General features: G+C 35.8%; 1 protein-coding gene across 1 annotated transcript; it reads right to left on the minus strand.

Annotated features, from left to right (window-relative positions):
• Positions 1–1,168: 1,168 nt before the first annotated feature.
• On the minus strand, positions 1,169–4,690 carry LOC133297003 (endoglucanase 3-like; the record flags this gene model as incomplete). Its single annotated transcript, XM_061496048.1, has 6 exons — positions 4,496–4,690; positions 2,392–2,895; positions 2,151–2,300; positions 1,938–2,049; positions 1,461–1,624; positions 1,169–1,369 (listed from the first exon to the last, which is right to left on the minus strand). Coding segments are annotated over exons 1-6 (1,326 nt in total), but the record flags the coding sequence as incomplete, so codon positions are not given.
• Between the last annotated feature and the right edge of the window lie 11,245 nt (positions 4,691–15,935).

Raw genomic sequence — 15,935 nt, forward strand, 5'->3', positions numbered from 1 at the left:
CTCCATTGATTCAAACACTCTCCAAGCACAACACAACCCATCTAAGCACCATATAACTACACAAATCATTATCCAATTCATTTTTCAACATCAATTCCTCAATCTTTCCTCAAAGAATCGAATTTTAACCTATGGCATTCCAAGGAATTTCCATACAACTTTAATCATTCCAACCTTCATACAACCTATTATATCATCATACCATCATGCCACAATTCATCAAACAAGTCTCAACACCAAAATTCACAAGTCCAAAATCATGATCATCAAATTTTTCTAAGTTAAATTCATCAATTTTCACCAATAAATTTCATCGCATTTCTAGCTCTAATACATCATTCTAACACATTATCATCTAATACACATTTTCAAATTGAGCTCTCTAACACAACACATCATCAAATCAAGCTTTAGGTTTCCAAAAATTCAATCACAATTAAACCATGTAAATGGGATAAGATCAAAAAGCTCCATGGACAACCATTTTTTCTCCAAAATTTCGTGGCAATGTGTAAATGGCCAATATTTCAACACAAAAATCACTTGATTTGGTTAAGAAATACACGGTTTGCAAGGCTCATGAAGAAGAAAGAGTGGTACCACATGTGTTTAGAAGGTTGTTTCCATTCCACTAAATAAATTCACAACCAACTCAAATTTTTAACATTAACTATTCCCCTTTAATTAGGCTTGATCAGATGAATTAAGAGTCCTCCATTCGTTCGGAGAAAACACTGTTTTAAGCTATTACGCGCGCCATTGGCACGCTTCCCCAAACTGTCTTAATTTCATCGAATATTATAAGAAATCATATTTCCTAACTCATTAGACCATTTTTAACTCATATTTGAAACCTAGAGCTCAAAATTCAACTGGCACGTTTTACGGTGCAATCGTAACGCGATATTTTTACCCGCGAAAACACTATTCACTGATTTTTCTGAAACTTGCCCATCCACTCAATTTTTCGTTCTGAACCCATTTCCAGGGTTATTTTTACCATATGAGACCTTCTACTCAATTTTTATCTTCCTAGGGTTGCGTGTTGGCTAATTACCGTTTTGCCCTTTCTTTGTATTTTGGCCAAATCTTTAGGATTTTCACTAATCCATCACTTGATTGCTCACTTAATATTTTAATTACTTGATTTAAAATCGTGAGGTGTTATAATGGCTCCAACCAATATGTTGGGATTAGGATTCATTGAATAATAAAATGGTTGGAAACCTTCGTCACAACCTATGGTTTGTGGATGAGTTGCTATTGAAGGCAAGGAAGATCCTCTGTGGTGAATTTTCTTGGGAAAGTTGGGACCATAACCTACCATGTAGGACAGTCTTAATGGGTTTTCTCCTAATATGTAGTCTACCTGAAATTTTACAAATAAATTTTGTTAACAAATGAATATGCAGAAGAGAAGAGAATATTGAATGTACAAATGTTGAAATAACGAGAGTTACCTGTCTTTTTGCAATGCTCCTTAAGGTATTTGGAGTGACAAGGACATTGCCACAGTTAAATGTCTGCTTTGTAGCTGACATATACTTGGAATAGGTTGTAAGTAAGAATGTTATAGATGTCACATACTGAAGGTTGTTGTCAGGAAGCTTGAACATGAGCCCCCCTGCACATAAATAGAAGTAATGCATAAAATAGTGTCCTTCTTAATACTTTCGGAGCCCTTCAAAGTATATTTGACTGAATATGAAAAAATTTGTCATATTTAACAGTTCCATGCCATCATTCCCCATTCTTGGAATTATTTGTAAAATATTCCTTAATAAGAATACTTCAAAGTTCAAAGGTAGAACAAAAGTACATGAGAATCCAGAATTGTACTTTTGAACGTGTGATTCACTAAGTTTTAGGTAGATTTTGGATATTAATAATCATGAGGTATATATCTTTGAAACTCAAATTCATGATGTTCCCTTTACCTGGTGTATATTGTGTACTTGAAGAGCCAGAGTTGGGCACTATCTTGCAAATGAAATTCTCAGCTTCTTGCTTGAATTGATCAAAGTTGTTGTCACTGTTTAGCAATGCTCTCTGCAGTAACAATTAAAAGGAATAATAGAAACCCAATGAGTTAAAACAAACTTCAGGCTTAATCTTCACATTTTTTCATTGCTGGCACATGAACAACTTACCCTTGAGAGAAGAACATATGCACCAGCAAATTTGTTGTCCCAGCTGAAGACATCTGGTTGATCATTAGATCCCATGGACTTGACCAAATTATAGTAGGAAACAACATTTGTTGCTCTGAAAAGCCATGCAGCTCCCCACAATAGCTCATCCTGAAAATACATAAAGCATATTAAAATAACACATTAATAGTAGCACAAAAAAGTTGGTAAACAGTAGCAACAAACAACAAAATGGCTTTACCTTAAAACCAGAATATGAGCAGTAAAATGGGCAAACTGCAGATCCTAATGAATCACTGTAAGAACCTTGATACTGCAAAGCAAATTCATAAACTTCTCGGGCAGTCTTCACCAACAAACTAGAGTATGTTGGGTCAACATGTCTAAAAACAATAGATGCAGAAGCAAGAGCAGCAGCAGTTTCAGCAGCAACATCTGAACCAGGGTTATTTGGAGATACCGAATACACAGTTCTGCCAGTGTCCATGTCCTCTGGCCTTTGCCAACATTTGTGGTCCACATTTGGGTCTCCAACTCCAACATAAAGCTTACCAGGAGTGGATGTAGCACACTTTAGGAGGTAATCTGTGGCCCAACGAATTGCAGCTCTTGCTTCTTTGATTTGGGGTCCCATTCTCTTGCCATATTCAATTGTGCTCCATGATAACATTGTTGTGGTGTATGCCATTGGAAAATTGAATTTCACATTGTCTCCTGCATCATAGTATCCTCCACTTAAATCCACCTGCCAAACAAAAGTTTTGGATTTGTAAGCCACTTTTTTAATGTAGATTTTTTAAAATGCATTTATTGTGTTATATTATTATTTATATATATATATATATATATAGGGTTCATATTTTCTTATGTTGTAGGATAGTAGGAGAGAAAAAAAGTAGAGATAAGTTAAATGTGGGTCCCACATTTTATATTAAAAAAGAAGAGAAAAATTAATTGGCACGGATAACGAATTTGTGTAGGAATAAGTTTTACTCTCATGTAGAAGGAGAATATGATTTCCCATATATATATATATATATATATATATATACAATTGATGAAAATTAAGTCATACCAAAGTTTATTCATTGAAAGCTAATAACGAAGCAAAGTATTAGTTATTCCTTGTGATTTGAAATTAGGTAAATTGCGATATTAATCATACAAACCTCAAATAGTACAAACAATTGAGAAAAGATTATTTTTTGTTCATCTTCAACCTAAATAATTAAAGAAAAAAATATTTGTACTTTTAAGGATGGTTATTTTAATTAAAATTAGTATTTTTTATTTAAAAATTAAATTAAAAAAACATTTCACTTTCTCTCCCGTTATTTTTATTGTGTATTTCTTTCTCTCACTTGAAATGACATAATTCCTTGTCTTTTAAAAAGACAAACACTAATCTCATAATTAAAATAGATTTTCTTCGATGCTTTATCACATTTTTGATTTACTGTATTATTTAAATAATTAGGAAAAGATTGAAAGCTTATAAAACTAAAATAGACTAATGCATTTCAAGATTTAAGAGAAAATGAAAGATGAGACAACAGCATGCATCGTACAGCACAATACTGAAAGCAGGGAAGGGATGGATTGTATAAGAAAGACAACATTTCAAATACCATTACTTTAAGGTCTTTTAAATTATAAATATATTAGTGTTATTCTATTGGTAGGAAAAGTTCAACCGATTTTGTATTTAAATTTCAAGTAAAAAAAACTTTTATAATGATTATATATTTTATGCTTATTTGATAAATAATAATTATGTGAATATAAAATTTTAATTTAATAAATAATAAACATTTGATCATTTAATTTTAATTATTTAATATGTAAAATAATAAAAATAATTTGAACCACTTTAGGGTTTAAAAAAAAGTAAAAGATGGATACAATGACTACTATTAATACCGGAGTTATTTTTTTGGACAAATCACATATATCTCCCATGGAAAATAATTTTGTTCGAGTTGAAAATATTTACATCATGATGAGAGTAAGCGAAATCAAGTATGTACCACTTGAATCAGCACCCTTTAAATAGTTATTTATACCAAAATTTGCTCTATGAAATATTTGATTTAAGATTATACAAGGTGATAAAGCATAACTTTCAGAAATATCAAAGAGAAAAAAAAAAAAAAGGTTAAAGACAAAAAAACTAGCATCAAAGCAAAGAAATGATATGCTTCCTCAATTTTTTTTATTTTTTCCACATGAATCTCAACATCAAGCTCCCTCCCTAAAGATGACAATTATATTGTGTTTAAAGGATCAAAAGAACAAACAAAAAAATAAAGTTATAAAAAGGAAAAAAAGAACATGAAATTTCTTACATTGGCTGAGCTACCATCAGAAAGACCTGAATTGGATCTCCATGTGATTTGTTGGTCCGGAGGGAGCCTTCCTGATCTCTGGCCTTGAAAAAATAATAAGGATTTAGCCAAAGCTTCTTTGTAGTTTGGGTTGCATTGGACATTGACCACCAACAAGAATGTGAGCATGAACAAGAAGGAAAAGTAAGTTCCCATCCTCAAAGGTTCTCAAATTGGAGAAGCACCAAAGTGTTTTGTTTTGAAATTTTTTTATGTCTTATTGGATGAAACAAATGGCTTATATAGCACTTTTGCATTCAGAAAAAGTAAAATCAATCACATTGCTTAAATTAAGCCATTTCTTGATTTTGATAATATTCAAATGTCCTTGCATGAAAATTAATAATGGCAATATATTCAAAAAAAAAAATATCACATATAGAAATAAATGAGTCATAACTCATACGATTATAATAAAGTAGTTTTTCATACTTTAGCCTAAGAAATAAATGAGTCATGACTCATTTATTAATTTTAGTTTTTCAAAAAAATAAAACTCATCACATTTAGAAATAGAAAAAAACTAAACAAACGGGGGATCTCCCCTGAACCAAAAGTGCAGAGTTCCCACTATTCCTCTCTTCCTTTATTGTTATTCTCTTTTGGTCAAAATTGACTTGAAAAGAAGATGCGTGAATGACGTCATACCAAAAATGGGACTCAAATTTGCTAAGCAAACAATGCAGAATTGTAGTTCCAAAAATAAATGGGATTAATTAGCATAATCATACATGTGATCTCTTGCTCTTTTTTCTTTTCTTTTTGCTTTACATAATAGTGTAGCTGGAGAGGCTTTAGTGAAAAATAGATAATGTTATATCAGAGGAGGTTATATTACAGAATTTCATAATTTCTCATACGAATTAATGATGGTTAATGCCAAAACATGAGCGAAATTGACTAAATAGTAGGGGTGTTCGCGGTGTGGATTGGATCGTTTTTGTAAGCAAAAATCATCTGATTCAATCCATTCGGTTTGATCATGTAATCATTCATTCAGTTTGATTTTTTTTCAAATCCGGTCTGATCCAATCCAATTTTTTTCGGTTTGGATTGGATTGATTTTCGGTTTTTAAAAATCCTAAAATTTGTTTCATGGTTATTGTGAAAGTAACATCTTTTATATATATTGGGCTTTGTATTTTTTTTTTGAAATACAAAAGTATTAGTAAACGATAATATACTATTTTTTAGCAATGAGATATTATGAAGCTCTACACAAATAAAATTTTGTTGATGAGATGTGTTTAGGTTTTTTCCTAAGTTTAGTTGATGAGTTAATGCATATTGAGTTTAGAAATTTTTGGGCTATGATTGGAAAAAAATCAAGTAGGTAGAGGAAAATTAATATATTGGATCGGTTTGCATCGGATCGGTTTTTATCAATCAATCCGAAAACCGATCCAATCCAATTAAAATTTGTGATTTTTTTTTTCGATTTTCGATTTTCGATTTATTCGGTTATTGGTTTTTCGGTTCGATTACCACAGTTTGAATCAGTTTGAATTGATTGACAAACATCCCTACTAAATAGGAATGAAGTAGGATTCGTAAAAGTCACAATTCTCAATATAATTTAATTTAACCAAAAAGAATAAAATAAATTTGAATCCACAACACCCTTAAATAGGCAACCAAAAACCAAATAATCCTAAAAAATAAAAAAGATAAAAGTTAAATAGAAAAAAATTAAAAGCTTTAAAGGTGTACACACGCCCAACAGAAGGTGGCACTGCAGGTGCCGAAGTAGAAGCCATCAGAACCATCTGCAAATAAACTGCCTGAACAGCTGCAGCTCTCGCAGTCGACGACGGATAGTCTCTAGAGAAGTGGCCCTCCTTGCCACATTGGAAACAAACCAACTGCCCCGAAGCACAACGTCCCACATGCTTCTTTCCGCACCCCGCACATCTCGGAGTGGAAGGAGGCCTAGCAAAACTCCCCTGCTGTGAAGCAGTCCTCTTGAACTGACCAGGCGCCTGCGTAGTAGCCAACTGTTTACCTTTGCCCTTCCCGACAAACCTCTTGTCCTTCCAGGACGTAGAAATAGGAGTGGAACCGACAGTCCCCTTGGTCTTGTCGACCTTGGCCCTCTTGGCCTTACTCGCTATGCAGACATCCTCAATGTCCTTACACTGCTGAACCAATGTACCAAAATCTCTCGAAGCAGCTCCAGCAATATGCTCAGCAATCACCTCACTAAGTCCCCTACGGAACTTAGCAGCCAGAAACATCGGAGTAGGAGGAACCATCCTGAAGTGTACAAACTTCACCAGCTCATTAAACTTGGCCAAGTACTCGTCAACAGTCATCGAGCCCTGAACCAATCTGTCAAACTCCCCCTGCTTCTTCTCCTGCGCAGCATAGGGAAAGTAACTGCCCAAGAAACACTCCTTGAAGAATGGCAATGTCAAAACACGACCCTGCATCTCATAAGCACGAGAGGTGTTCGTCCACCACTCATGGGCATCGCCCTCCAGCATATAAGTCGAGAACATCAGCTTCTGCGGATCTGTACACTGCATGACCCGAAATATCTTGTCCAGCGACTCCAGCCATCTAGCAGCAGCAATAGGATCAAAGACCCTTCAAACACAGGTGGCTTATGCTTCCTGAAAGCATTCAGCCGGCGGTCTATCACATCACGATCCTCAGCAGGCTCTACAAGAGTCTCCCTCGTCTCAGCGACATGAGCAGCACTGCCAATGTGACTCAGGCTCTTATCCTGAACACTAGGTGGAGGCGGCGGCGGTGGTGCATGGCCTACAGCAGGACCAGCCCTCATCTCCTCCAACATGACTCTCATCATCGTCATGTTCGCCATCCTGTTCGCCTCGAGGACATCCTCAGTGGTCTTCCGGTTCGCTTCACGAACCTCCTCTGTGGCTATCCGGTACGCCTCGCGAACAGCATCCATCATTGCCGCGTTGGCCAATCTAGTGGCCTCCCGATCGGCTAACCTAGCCGCCTGCATCTCAGCCAATGCAGTCAGGATAGGATCGGATTGATCCTCAGAAGTCTCCCGTGTTCTCCCGGACCTTACCAAGACTCTGCACAAGTTACACAAATTATGAGTTGATCAGGCCCACGCAATGTGATTACATATGCATTACCATAATAAAATTCGACGGAGTAAACGCACAAGACAGACACAACCAAACATCCTAGCTATTACAATACATACAGGCTTTTCCCTCGAACCTGGCTCTGATACCATAAATGTAACACCCCGTATATATCCGGTAATGTTATCATACTATCGTATTAAGCAGCGGTTAATTAAAAATGCGGAATATCTTTTTCTTTTCAATTATGATGTCATTATCATTACCAACTTGCTTATTAATCAATTAATAAAACATTGCATGTATGCAATTGCAATAAAACAGCTAACTGAAAATACCTCATAACATAGATAATGAAAGTGTGGCTCTAGTCACGGAACTACAACAACGTAGACCGGACCATCTAACAGTTTATACAACTTCAATATAAAGTACTAACATAAATTGTCATGGACAATCCCCATGCTCACTCAAATAAGGCAACACGCCCAACATCAGTCTCAACAACAGCATAATCATAAATAGCGGAAACATAAACAGCATCCATATCCAGTCATGGCAGCAATACAGCATAATATCATCAACTAAGCTCTGGCCTCCTGCCGCCAGAGGCATCAGTCACCAAACTACCAGAACCTGAAATAAGCATTCCCCAAACGTGGGGTGAGATCTCTAAACAAGAAATCTCAGTAAGACAAGGGGTCCTCAAGGATCTTCCACCCCAAGCTCACTTACATGTGCAATATAAGTTTAAAAGCAGATATCATCATCAGTTCTAAAATAGTGCAATGCAGCAGATAATCATGTCATGTGTGTCAATTCTATTCTACTGGCCAGAGAAATGCAGGATTTACATACGCCAAATACCCATACTAGTGCAAGACGCTACTTGCATTCACCCCGTATCACCCTATCGTATGACGCAACATACTCAGGATCACCGTCAAGATGAAACAACACATGCATATTAAAAGCCATTACACGTAAAGCTCAACAACATTTCAAATATTCAAAGCATGTAACACAGCATGCATACAACCATACCCCCATAGGACATGGTGGAACCACAACATGGCTAAACCGAGGACACGAAAGCTTACCTTGCAAGCTAACTCCCAAAGCCAAGAGTCCACAGCTCAAAGTCCAAACAAAGCAGATTCACAATCTGTTATGGACCAATACTATATTAATAATAATGCAACACAAGCATATAACTTAAAGACAACGCATTTCCTTACGTTTTACGTCTTAAGGCTCCATACCAAGCCATAAGCCCTTAATCACTATGATTCTGACTTAGATCATTCATTACAGAAGTTCAACTTCATCAATCTAGGGTCCACAAACCCCTAATAGCCTACTGTACACACAGCACAGCTACTGTTCTACGAAATCCCAGAATATCCGGATATTCCTCGGGACCATATCCGGATATGCAATATCCGGATATCTCACTGGACATATCCGGATATCCAGAATCCCATATACGGATATTTCATATCCGGATGTCCAAATCTCATATCCGGATATCCAATATCCGGATATTCCACGGGCAGATATCCGAATATTTCACGACAGAATGCAGAAACTGCATTTCGTGAAGATATCCTTCCAAGGTTGGGTTTTTACCGATTTTAAACACGTAAACATGCATTTCTAGGTGTGTTTGACCAACCCTAACATTAAGTTATCATCTTCTAACCTTTACATGCATCAAGGTTCCATTTTAAGCTCAAAGACTCAAGATCAAAGGTGATGAAGCTTGCCAAAGCTCAAACTCAGAAAAAGGGTGCTCTTGGAGCTCACTCAACACCTCCAAGGTTCTGTCTCTCACTGCACACGAAAATAATGCACAAAGGTGGTTCTTTTACACAACAAGGAAGCACCTTGAAGCTTCGAAACACCCAAGGAAAGCTCCCTCCTTCCCAAAACGTGAAAACAACAAGCTCACCCTCTCAAGAGAGAAGCCAAACTCAGAAATGAAGTCTCTTTCTCACTCACAAGGATTGCTCACACTCACCTAATGTGTTTACAAGAGAAAAAATGAAGAAAATGGCTTCAAGCCTCAAGAAGGAGAAGAGAAGCCTATGGAACAATGTTCAACAACCAGCTCAGCCAACATTCATGCTCAAAAATCTGTTTCCTAGGGTTGAGTGCCCTTAAAGAGAGTATTTATAGCCCAAACGCACTTAAACACACAGTATTAACTTTAATTGCTACGCTTAGCATTTTAATCCCAAAGTTTGGAATCTGAAACTGCACATTTTTCCAAGAATTATCATATTTTTCTTATAATTTTCTGATCACCTTTCTGGTACGCGCTTTTCCAAGCCAGTACCGGTTTCTAGCACCAGTTCTCATTATTTGGACTTGAAACTCGTTTTACAAGTCCTACATATTATTCTAGTAATTATCATGCACTTACATTAATTTTCCGGGATACTTTTTTGGTACGCATTTATACTGACTAGCAGAACCGGTATCTGCACTTTTCTTCCGAAAAGCGACTTTCAGCATTATAACTCACTTACTATAATTATTAAAGGCTCGTAATAATTATTATGGTCAATTATGGAATCATTTCCTATTTTCTCATAATTTATTAATTAAATTCCTTAATTAACGGTGCGGGTTCTTACATTTGTACTCTTGAAGTACAAATTATACAAGTGAAGCTTATGGGAATTGATCAATGACACAAGAATGAAGCTCAAAGGAGTTTTATGATCAATATGAGTAAAAACAAGTAATGAATGAGTTTGATTCAATGAGAATAATCAATAATGATTGCAAAATCAATGAAACAGTAAATCTTAGCTTTCTGAATAGTAATAAATAAGTTTATATAGGCGTTGGCACGAAACTAGCCGTTTATAGCCGTTAGAAAGCTTACTGCCCAGTAAGTATTCGAATACTTTTCGTGAAGTATTTGAATACTTCACTAGGTATTTGAATACTTTTATTAGAGTATTCGAATATTTGTTCACAGCATAAATATTCAATACAGTCAAGAAAGTATTCAAATACTTTCACGACAGAACATAAATAGTGCAGTTTTTTTTGTTGTAAAGCATTCCTACTTGCCTTTAATCACTTTTAATGTAGTTCCTTGACTTGTTGAAAATGTTTTGAGGTTACGAAATATATCAAGGTCTTTTTCATAAGTATTAAGGCTTTCAAGTGATTAGTGTCATGGATAATGCATGCATAGAGTTAAATATCCTTTGAGCTCATTTATGCATCATTAATCAATTACCTTTACGTTTAGATCTAAGCTCTCAAGGATATGTTGCAATCTTGATCTCTGATCTTGATCATGTGTGTTGAATGATTTGCTCTTGTTGAATTGCTTCCTTAGACTTTTGATTGTTGCAAGTTGTATTATCTTTGACGTCGCTTCTAAGCTTGTTTGTTATCATCAAAACTCTTGTATAAATGAACTATTCATTTTAAGTGCATTGGTTTCACATGAGCGACTTATCTTAAATGAGAGCTATTACGATTGGAAGTTTATTGATAAAATTAATTAAACCAAATTATAAAAATAAGGAAGCAGGGTTTGGTGTTTGTTTCCTTAATCAAAGTAAGGTTGGTTTCTCTAACTTCCAAATTCCAATTACCTTTTTGGCTCTTAATTAATCAATATTATTATTTAATTATCATTATATATTTGCATAGTGAGAATTAGGGGTGTTCATCAACCGATCCAAACCGATTCAAACCGCTGTGACCGAATCGAAAAACCGAAAACTGAATAAAATCCGCAAATTTTAATTGGATTGGATCGGTTTTCAGATTGGTAGATGAAAATCGATCCAATCCAAACCGATCCAATATATTAATTTTCCTCTACCTACTTGGGTCTTTCCTTAATCATAGTTCAAAAATTTCTAAACACAAGACTTATTAACTCATCAACTAAACTCAAGAAAAAATCTAATCGCATCTCATCAACAAAATTTTATCTATGTAGAACTTCACATCTCATTTTCCAAAAAAAAAAACTATATTATCTGGTGCTTTTGTATTTAAAAAAAAAATTACAAAGCCAATATACACAAAAGATGTTATTTGCACAATAATCATGAAACAAATTTTAGGATTTTCAAAAAACCGAAAACCGATCCAATCCAAACCGAAAAAATTGGATTGGATCGGATCAGATTTGAAAAAAAATTGAAACTATAATGACCCTAAATGGCAAATCTTAATTAGAGATTTAATTTAAGGATTTAAATGCCATAATTAGATTCAGTGAGTGATTCCGAGTATTTTGACTGTAATCATGACTATGTTATGAACAGTGCGTTCTGCCGGAGAATTTACAGTTTTGTGAATTAACCGGTAGAGCTTAAAAGAGAAAAATAATTTTAGAGACATAATTTGATAATTCTGACGACAAATATGAGTTCAGAATGAAAAATTGTATAGTCTGGCACTTTCCGTGAAAATCTCGTGAATAGTGTTTCTACCGGGTATTTTGTACTGCTGTTTAAGCAACCGGTAGAGTCCAGAAACAAATAATTGATGAAGTAAGAATAAGAAAGTCCAATATATGCCAAGCAAGTCAATATAGGCCCAAGAAAATGATAAGTTATAAGTGTTAAGTTTCAGAAATAAATAAAGTACAGTTAATGGTTCATAGTGCATTTCGTTAAAAACGGTGCAAAAACCATACTGTGAATTATGAATATTGTTCTTTAGGAAATAAAAATTAATGTAAATAACTTTAGAAAAATAAAAATATATCCGTAGCTTTAAGTTAAGTTTCGGGTAAATTTAAGTGAAATACGCAATAGAAAAACATCCGACAAAAGGGCCACATGTGCCTAAATAGCTTGGCCACTTAAATGAATCACTATTCATTGCAAAAATTTCTTCTTCTCTCTCTTGAAGGGCCGAGCTTCGGCCATGGAAAAGGGGGGGGGGTTTAGGGTTTTGCTTGTTTTGTTGATTTCTTCTTGAATTCCCAACCAAATCTTATGACCCACCACTTGAAATTGAGTAGGAACCACTCAAGGAATCCATTGCACCTTTCCATTTGAGCTATAGTTGAGTGTGTGAAGAGTTATTCCTCCTCTTATTTTCGGATTACTATTCATTGGAGGAGAAAAAGTGGGTTTTTGATGGAGCTTTGCTTGGAGGTTATTCTCTAGGCTTTGTACAAGTGATTAGAGGTAAGAAACCTCTATTTCTATGGTATTATTTTGTGATCTATGTTTTGAAAATTTGGAGCATGTTTTGAGTGGGAAATATTTGATGTTAGAAGGTGAAAATTATGATGGATTGTTGTTGGTTAGGAAGGATAGTGTTTAGTAAGCATCAACTTGTGATAAAAAAATTGAAAAGCCCTAGTGCACATTTCCCCTAGGTTTCGGCCTTCATGGGTTATATAGGGTTCATCATGCAAATTTTTATTGTATGTTTGAAAAGGTAAAATATGTTGGAATGTAGTGTAAATGGATGAATTGGTGGAAATGCCAAAGTTGGAAAAAAAATCCTACAAATACTTGCTCTATGTTTCGAACTATAGGATGTTTAGGGGTATATATATATTGGTTACATTTTATTCTAATAAAATGTGTTGCATTTTAATGTACCCATGGATGAGTTAAGAAGTGAAATGACAGGAAAAATGGTTGAAGAATACCTTGAGTCCCTAAGGGTATGCCCGCAACTTTAAAGAAAATAGCGTGATTTATGTGGAAAATTCTTAAGGAAATGCTTGATTAAATTAAAGAACGTCAACGGGTATATAGAGGTCTAGACTTGTGTATTGGCATAGAATTGGCAAAAATATAAAGAAAGGAAAATAAGCGATAAAATGTATGCTTATGAAATAATCATGGCATAGTATCATTTTATTGATGCATTGTAAATTATTCTCTAGGTGTGCCTAGGGATTGAGAAGGATTGGAAATCTCTTGAAGCGATAAAAGTAACTTGTTCCACAAGTAAGTGTATTGGTAAAGCTTCAAGAGGTAAGCTCTATGTTTAAGGAGTCTTTTCCTACTTGAGTGCTCCACCATAGTTAGTAGACTATGGTTGGACTCTATGACTGTATTGATACTCTGTATAGGTGCATTCATATAGAGTTATTTTTGATGATATGATATGATATGAAATGATATGATATGATATGAAATGATCTGATCTGATATGACATGATATGATATGACTGGTTCTGATATAAATTCTGTATTGACTTCTGGTACACTGATGTCTTCTTAGGACTTTCCTGAGATTGACTATGTACACCTCTGATATGAATGAAGAATCTAGTCACAGGGGTGGTGTGGCACAGCCAGCCACTAATAGAGAGCAAAGAGAAAGAATGCTTAATGCCTTCCGAAAACATGCACCACCAAATTATAAAGGAGGCATTGATCCTATTGCTGCAATTCAGTGGTTAGAAGAATTGGGTCGCATTTTTACTGTCATGGAGTGTGATGATCAGCAGAAATTGTTGTATGCTTCTTATATGTTGCAGAATGATGCAGCTGATTGGTGGAGAAATACCCGTCAGCCCTTGGAATGTCAGGGTTATGCTATTACCTGGCCTTTATTTGAAAGGCAATTCTTGCTGAAATACTTTCCGGCTGAAGCCCGGATAAGGAAGAAGGGTGAATTTGAAGAACTAAAGCAGGGTCAAATGTCTATTGATGAATACTTGAATAAGTTCAATAAGCTGGCCAAATACTCTCATTTCCAGAGAGCTCCACCTACAGAGGATGACTTGATTTTTAAATTTCATAGAGGATTACATGATAACATCTCTGAAAAACTTGCAGGTGACTCATTTGATACTTTTGCTGCACTTGTTAAAAAGTGTAAAAATATTCAAGAATATTACAGAAGGAAGCACAAGGACCAAGCAGCTTCTAATTCTGGTCCTAAAAGTAATACTGGAAATTCTAAGGGAAAAGGTTTGCAGGTGAAGCAGTCTGATGGTAAGTTCAAGAAGATAGGGAATTCAAACCAGGGGAATTTTAAATCTGTTCCTCAATGTGCTATCTGTGGAAGAGCCCATGCAGGGGTCTGCAGGAAAGAAAAAGGGCTTTGTTATAAGTGTGGTCAACCCGGGCATTTTATTAAAGACTGCCCCTTTAGTGGGGGACAGGTTTCTGCAATTCAGGCTACCCGGCCCCTATGATGATTGAGGAGCCATCTCTACCTCTCCCACCTCCTACTGCCCGAGTGTATGCAGTGACTCAGCCAGAGGCTGAGAAATCCTCTACTTTGGTGCGAGGTATGATTTCTATTAAAGATGAACTGCTTAGTGTATTATTTGATTCTGGTGCCACACATTCTTTTATTGCTGATTATGTAGCCGACACATTTGGTCTGCCTTTGACAATAATGAAAACTCCTATGCGTATTGTTACGGCTGTGGGGAATGTTTTTAATGAAAAGTATATTTGTGAAGATGTGAAATTCAAGTATGAAGGCAAGGAGTATTCTGCCGATTTTTTTGTTTTGCATCTTGCGTCTGTAAATCTGATTTTAGGAATGGACTGGTTGTCTAAATACTGTGTGAAGATTGACTGCTGCAGTAAAACCATTTCTATTTCATCTCATGATGAAGAAGGGAAGTCTCCTTACTTATCTGTACTTCGGGTTATAAAAGCCTTAAAGGAAGGAGATTCTGGGTTTATTATGTTAGGAGGTCTGGTAGGCGCCATTAAGGAGCCCATTTCTGGTATTCCGATTGTTTCTGAATTTGAGGATGTCTTTCCGAATGAAATTCCGCACTTTCCTCCAGAGAGGGAAATTGAATTTGCAATTGACTTATTGCCTGGTGTGGGACCTATCTCTCTTGCCCCATACCGGATGTCACCTCTGGAATTATCTGAATTGAAGAAGCATATTGAAGACTTATCCAGTAAAAATTTTATTAGGCCGAGTGTGTCTCCTTGGGGATCCCCGGTGATCTTTGTTAAGAAGAAGGATGGGTCTATGAGATTATGTACAGACTACCGGCAGTTGAACAAGGTTACTGTTAAGAATAAGTATCCTTTGCCGCGGATAGATGATTTTTTGGATCAGTTGCGGGGTGCGACTGTATTTTCTAAAATTGACCTCCGGTCCGGGTATCATCAAATCCGGATAAAGCCGGATGATGTTCCGAAGACAGCTTTCAGGTCCCGTTATGGGCACTATGAATACCTGGTTATCCCTTTTGGGCTTACAAATGAACCAGCCGTTTTCATGGGTTATATGAATCGGATCTTTAAAGCCTATCTGGATCAGTTTGTGGTGGTCTTTATTGATGACATACTGATATATTCAAAGAGTAAAGAAGAGCATTCTGAGCATCTAAAGGTTGTTTTGCAGAT

Source organism: Gastrolobium bilobum, unplaced genomic scaffold, assembly GCF_033153095.1.
Source record: "Gastrolobium bilobum isolate Gb01-03AN ecotype WA unplaced genomic scaffold, APGP_CSIRO_Gbil_v1 utg193764, whole genome shotgun sequence".
Classification (NCBI taxonomy): Eukaryota; Viridiplantae; Streptophyta; class Magnoliopsida; order Fabales; family Fabaceae; genus Gastrolobium; species Gastrolobium bilobum.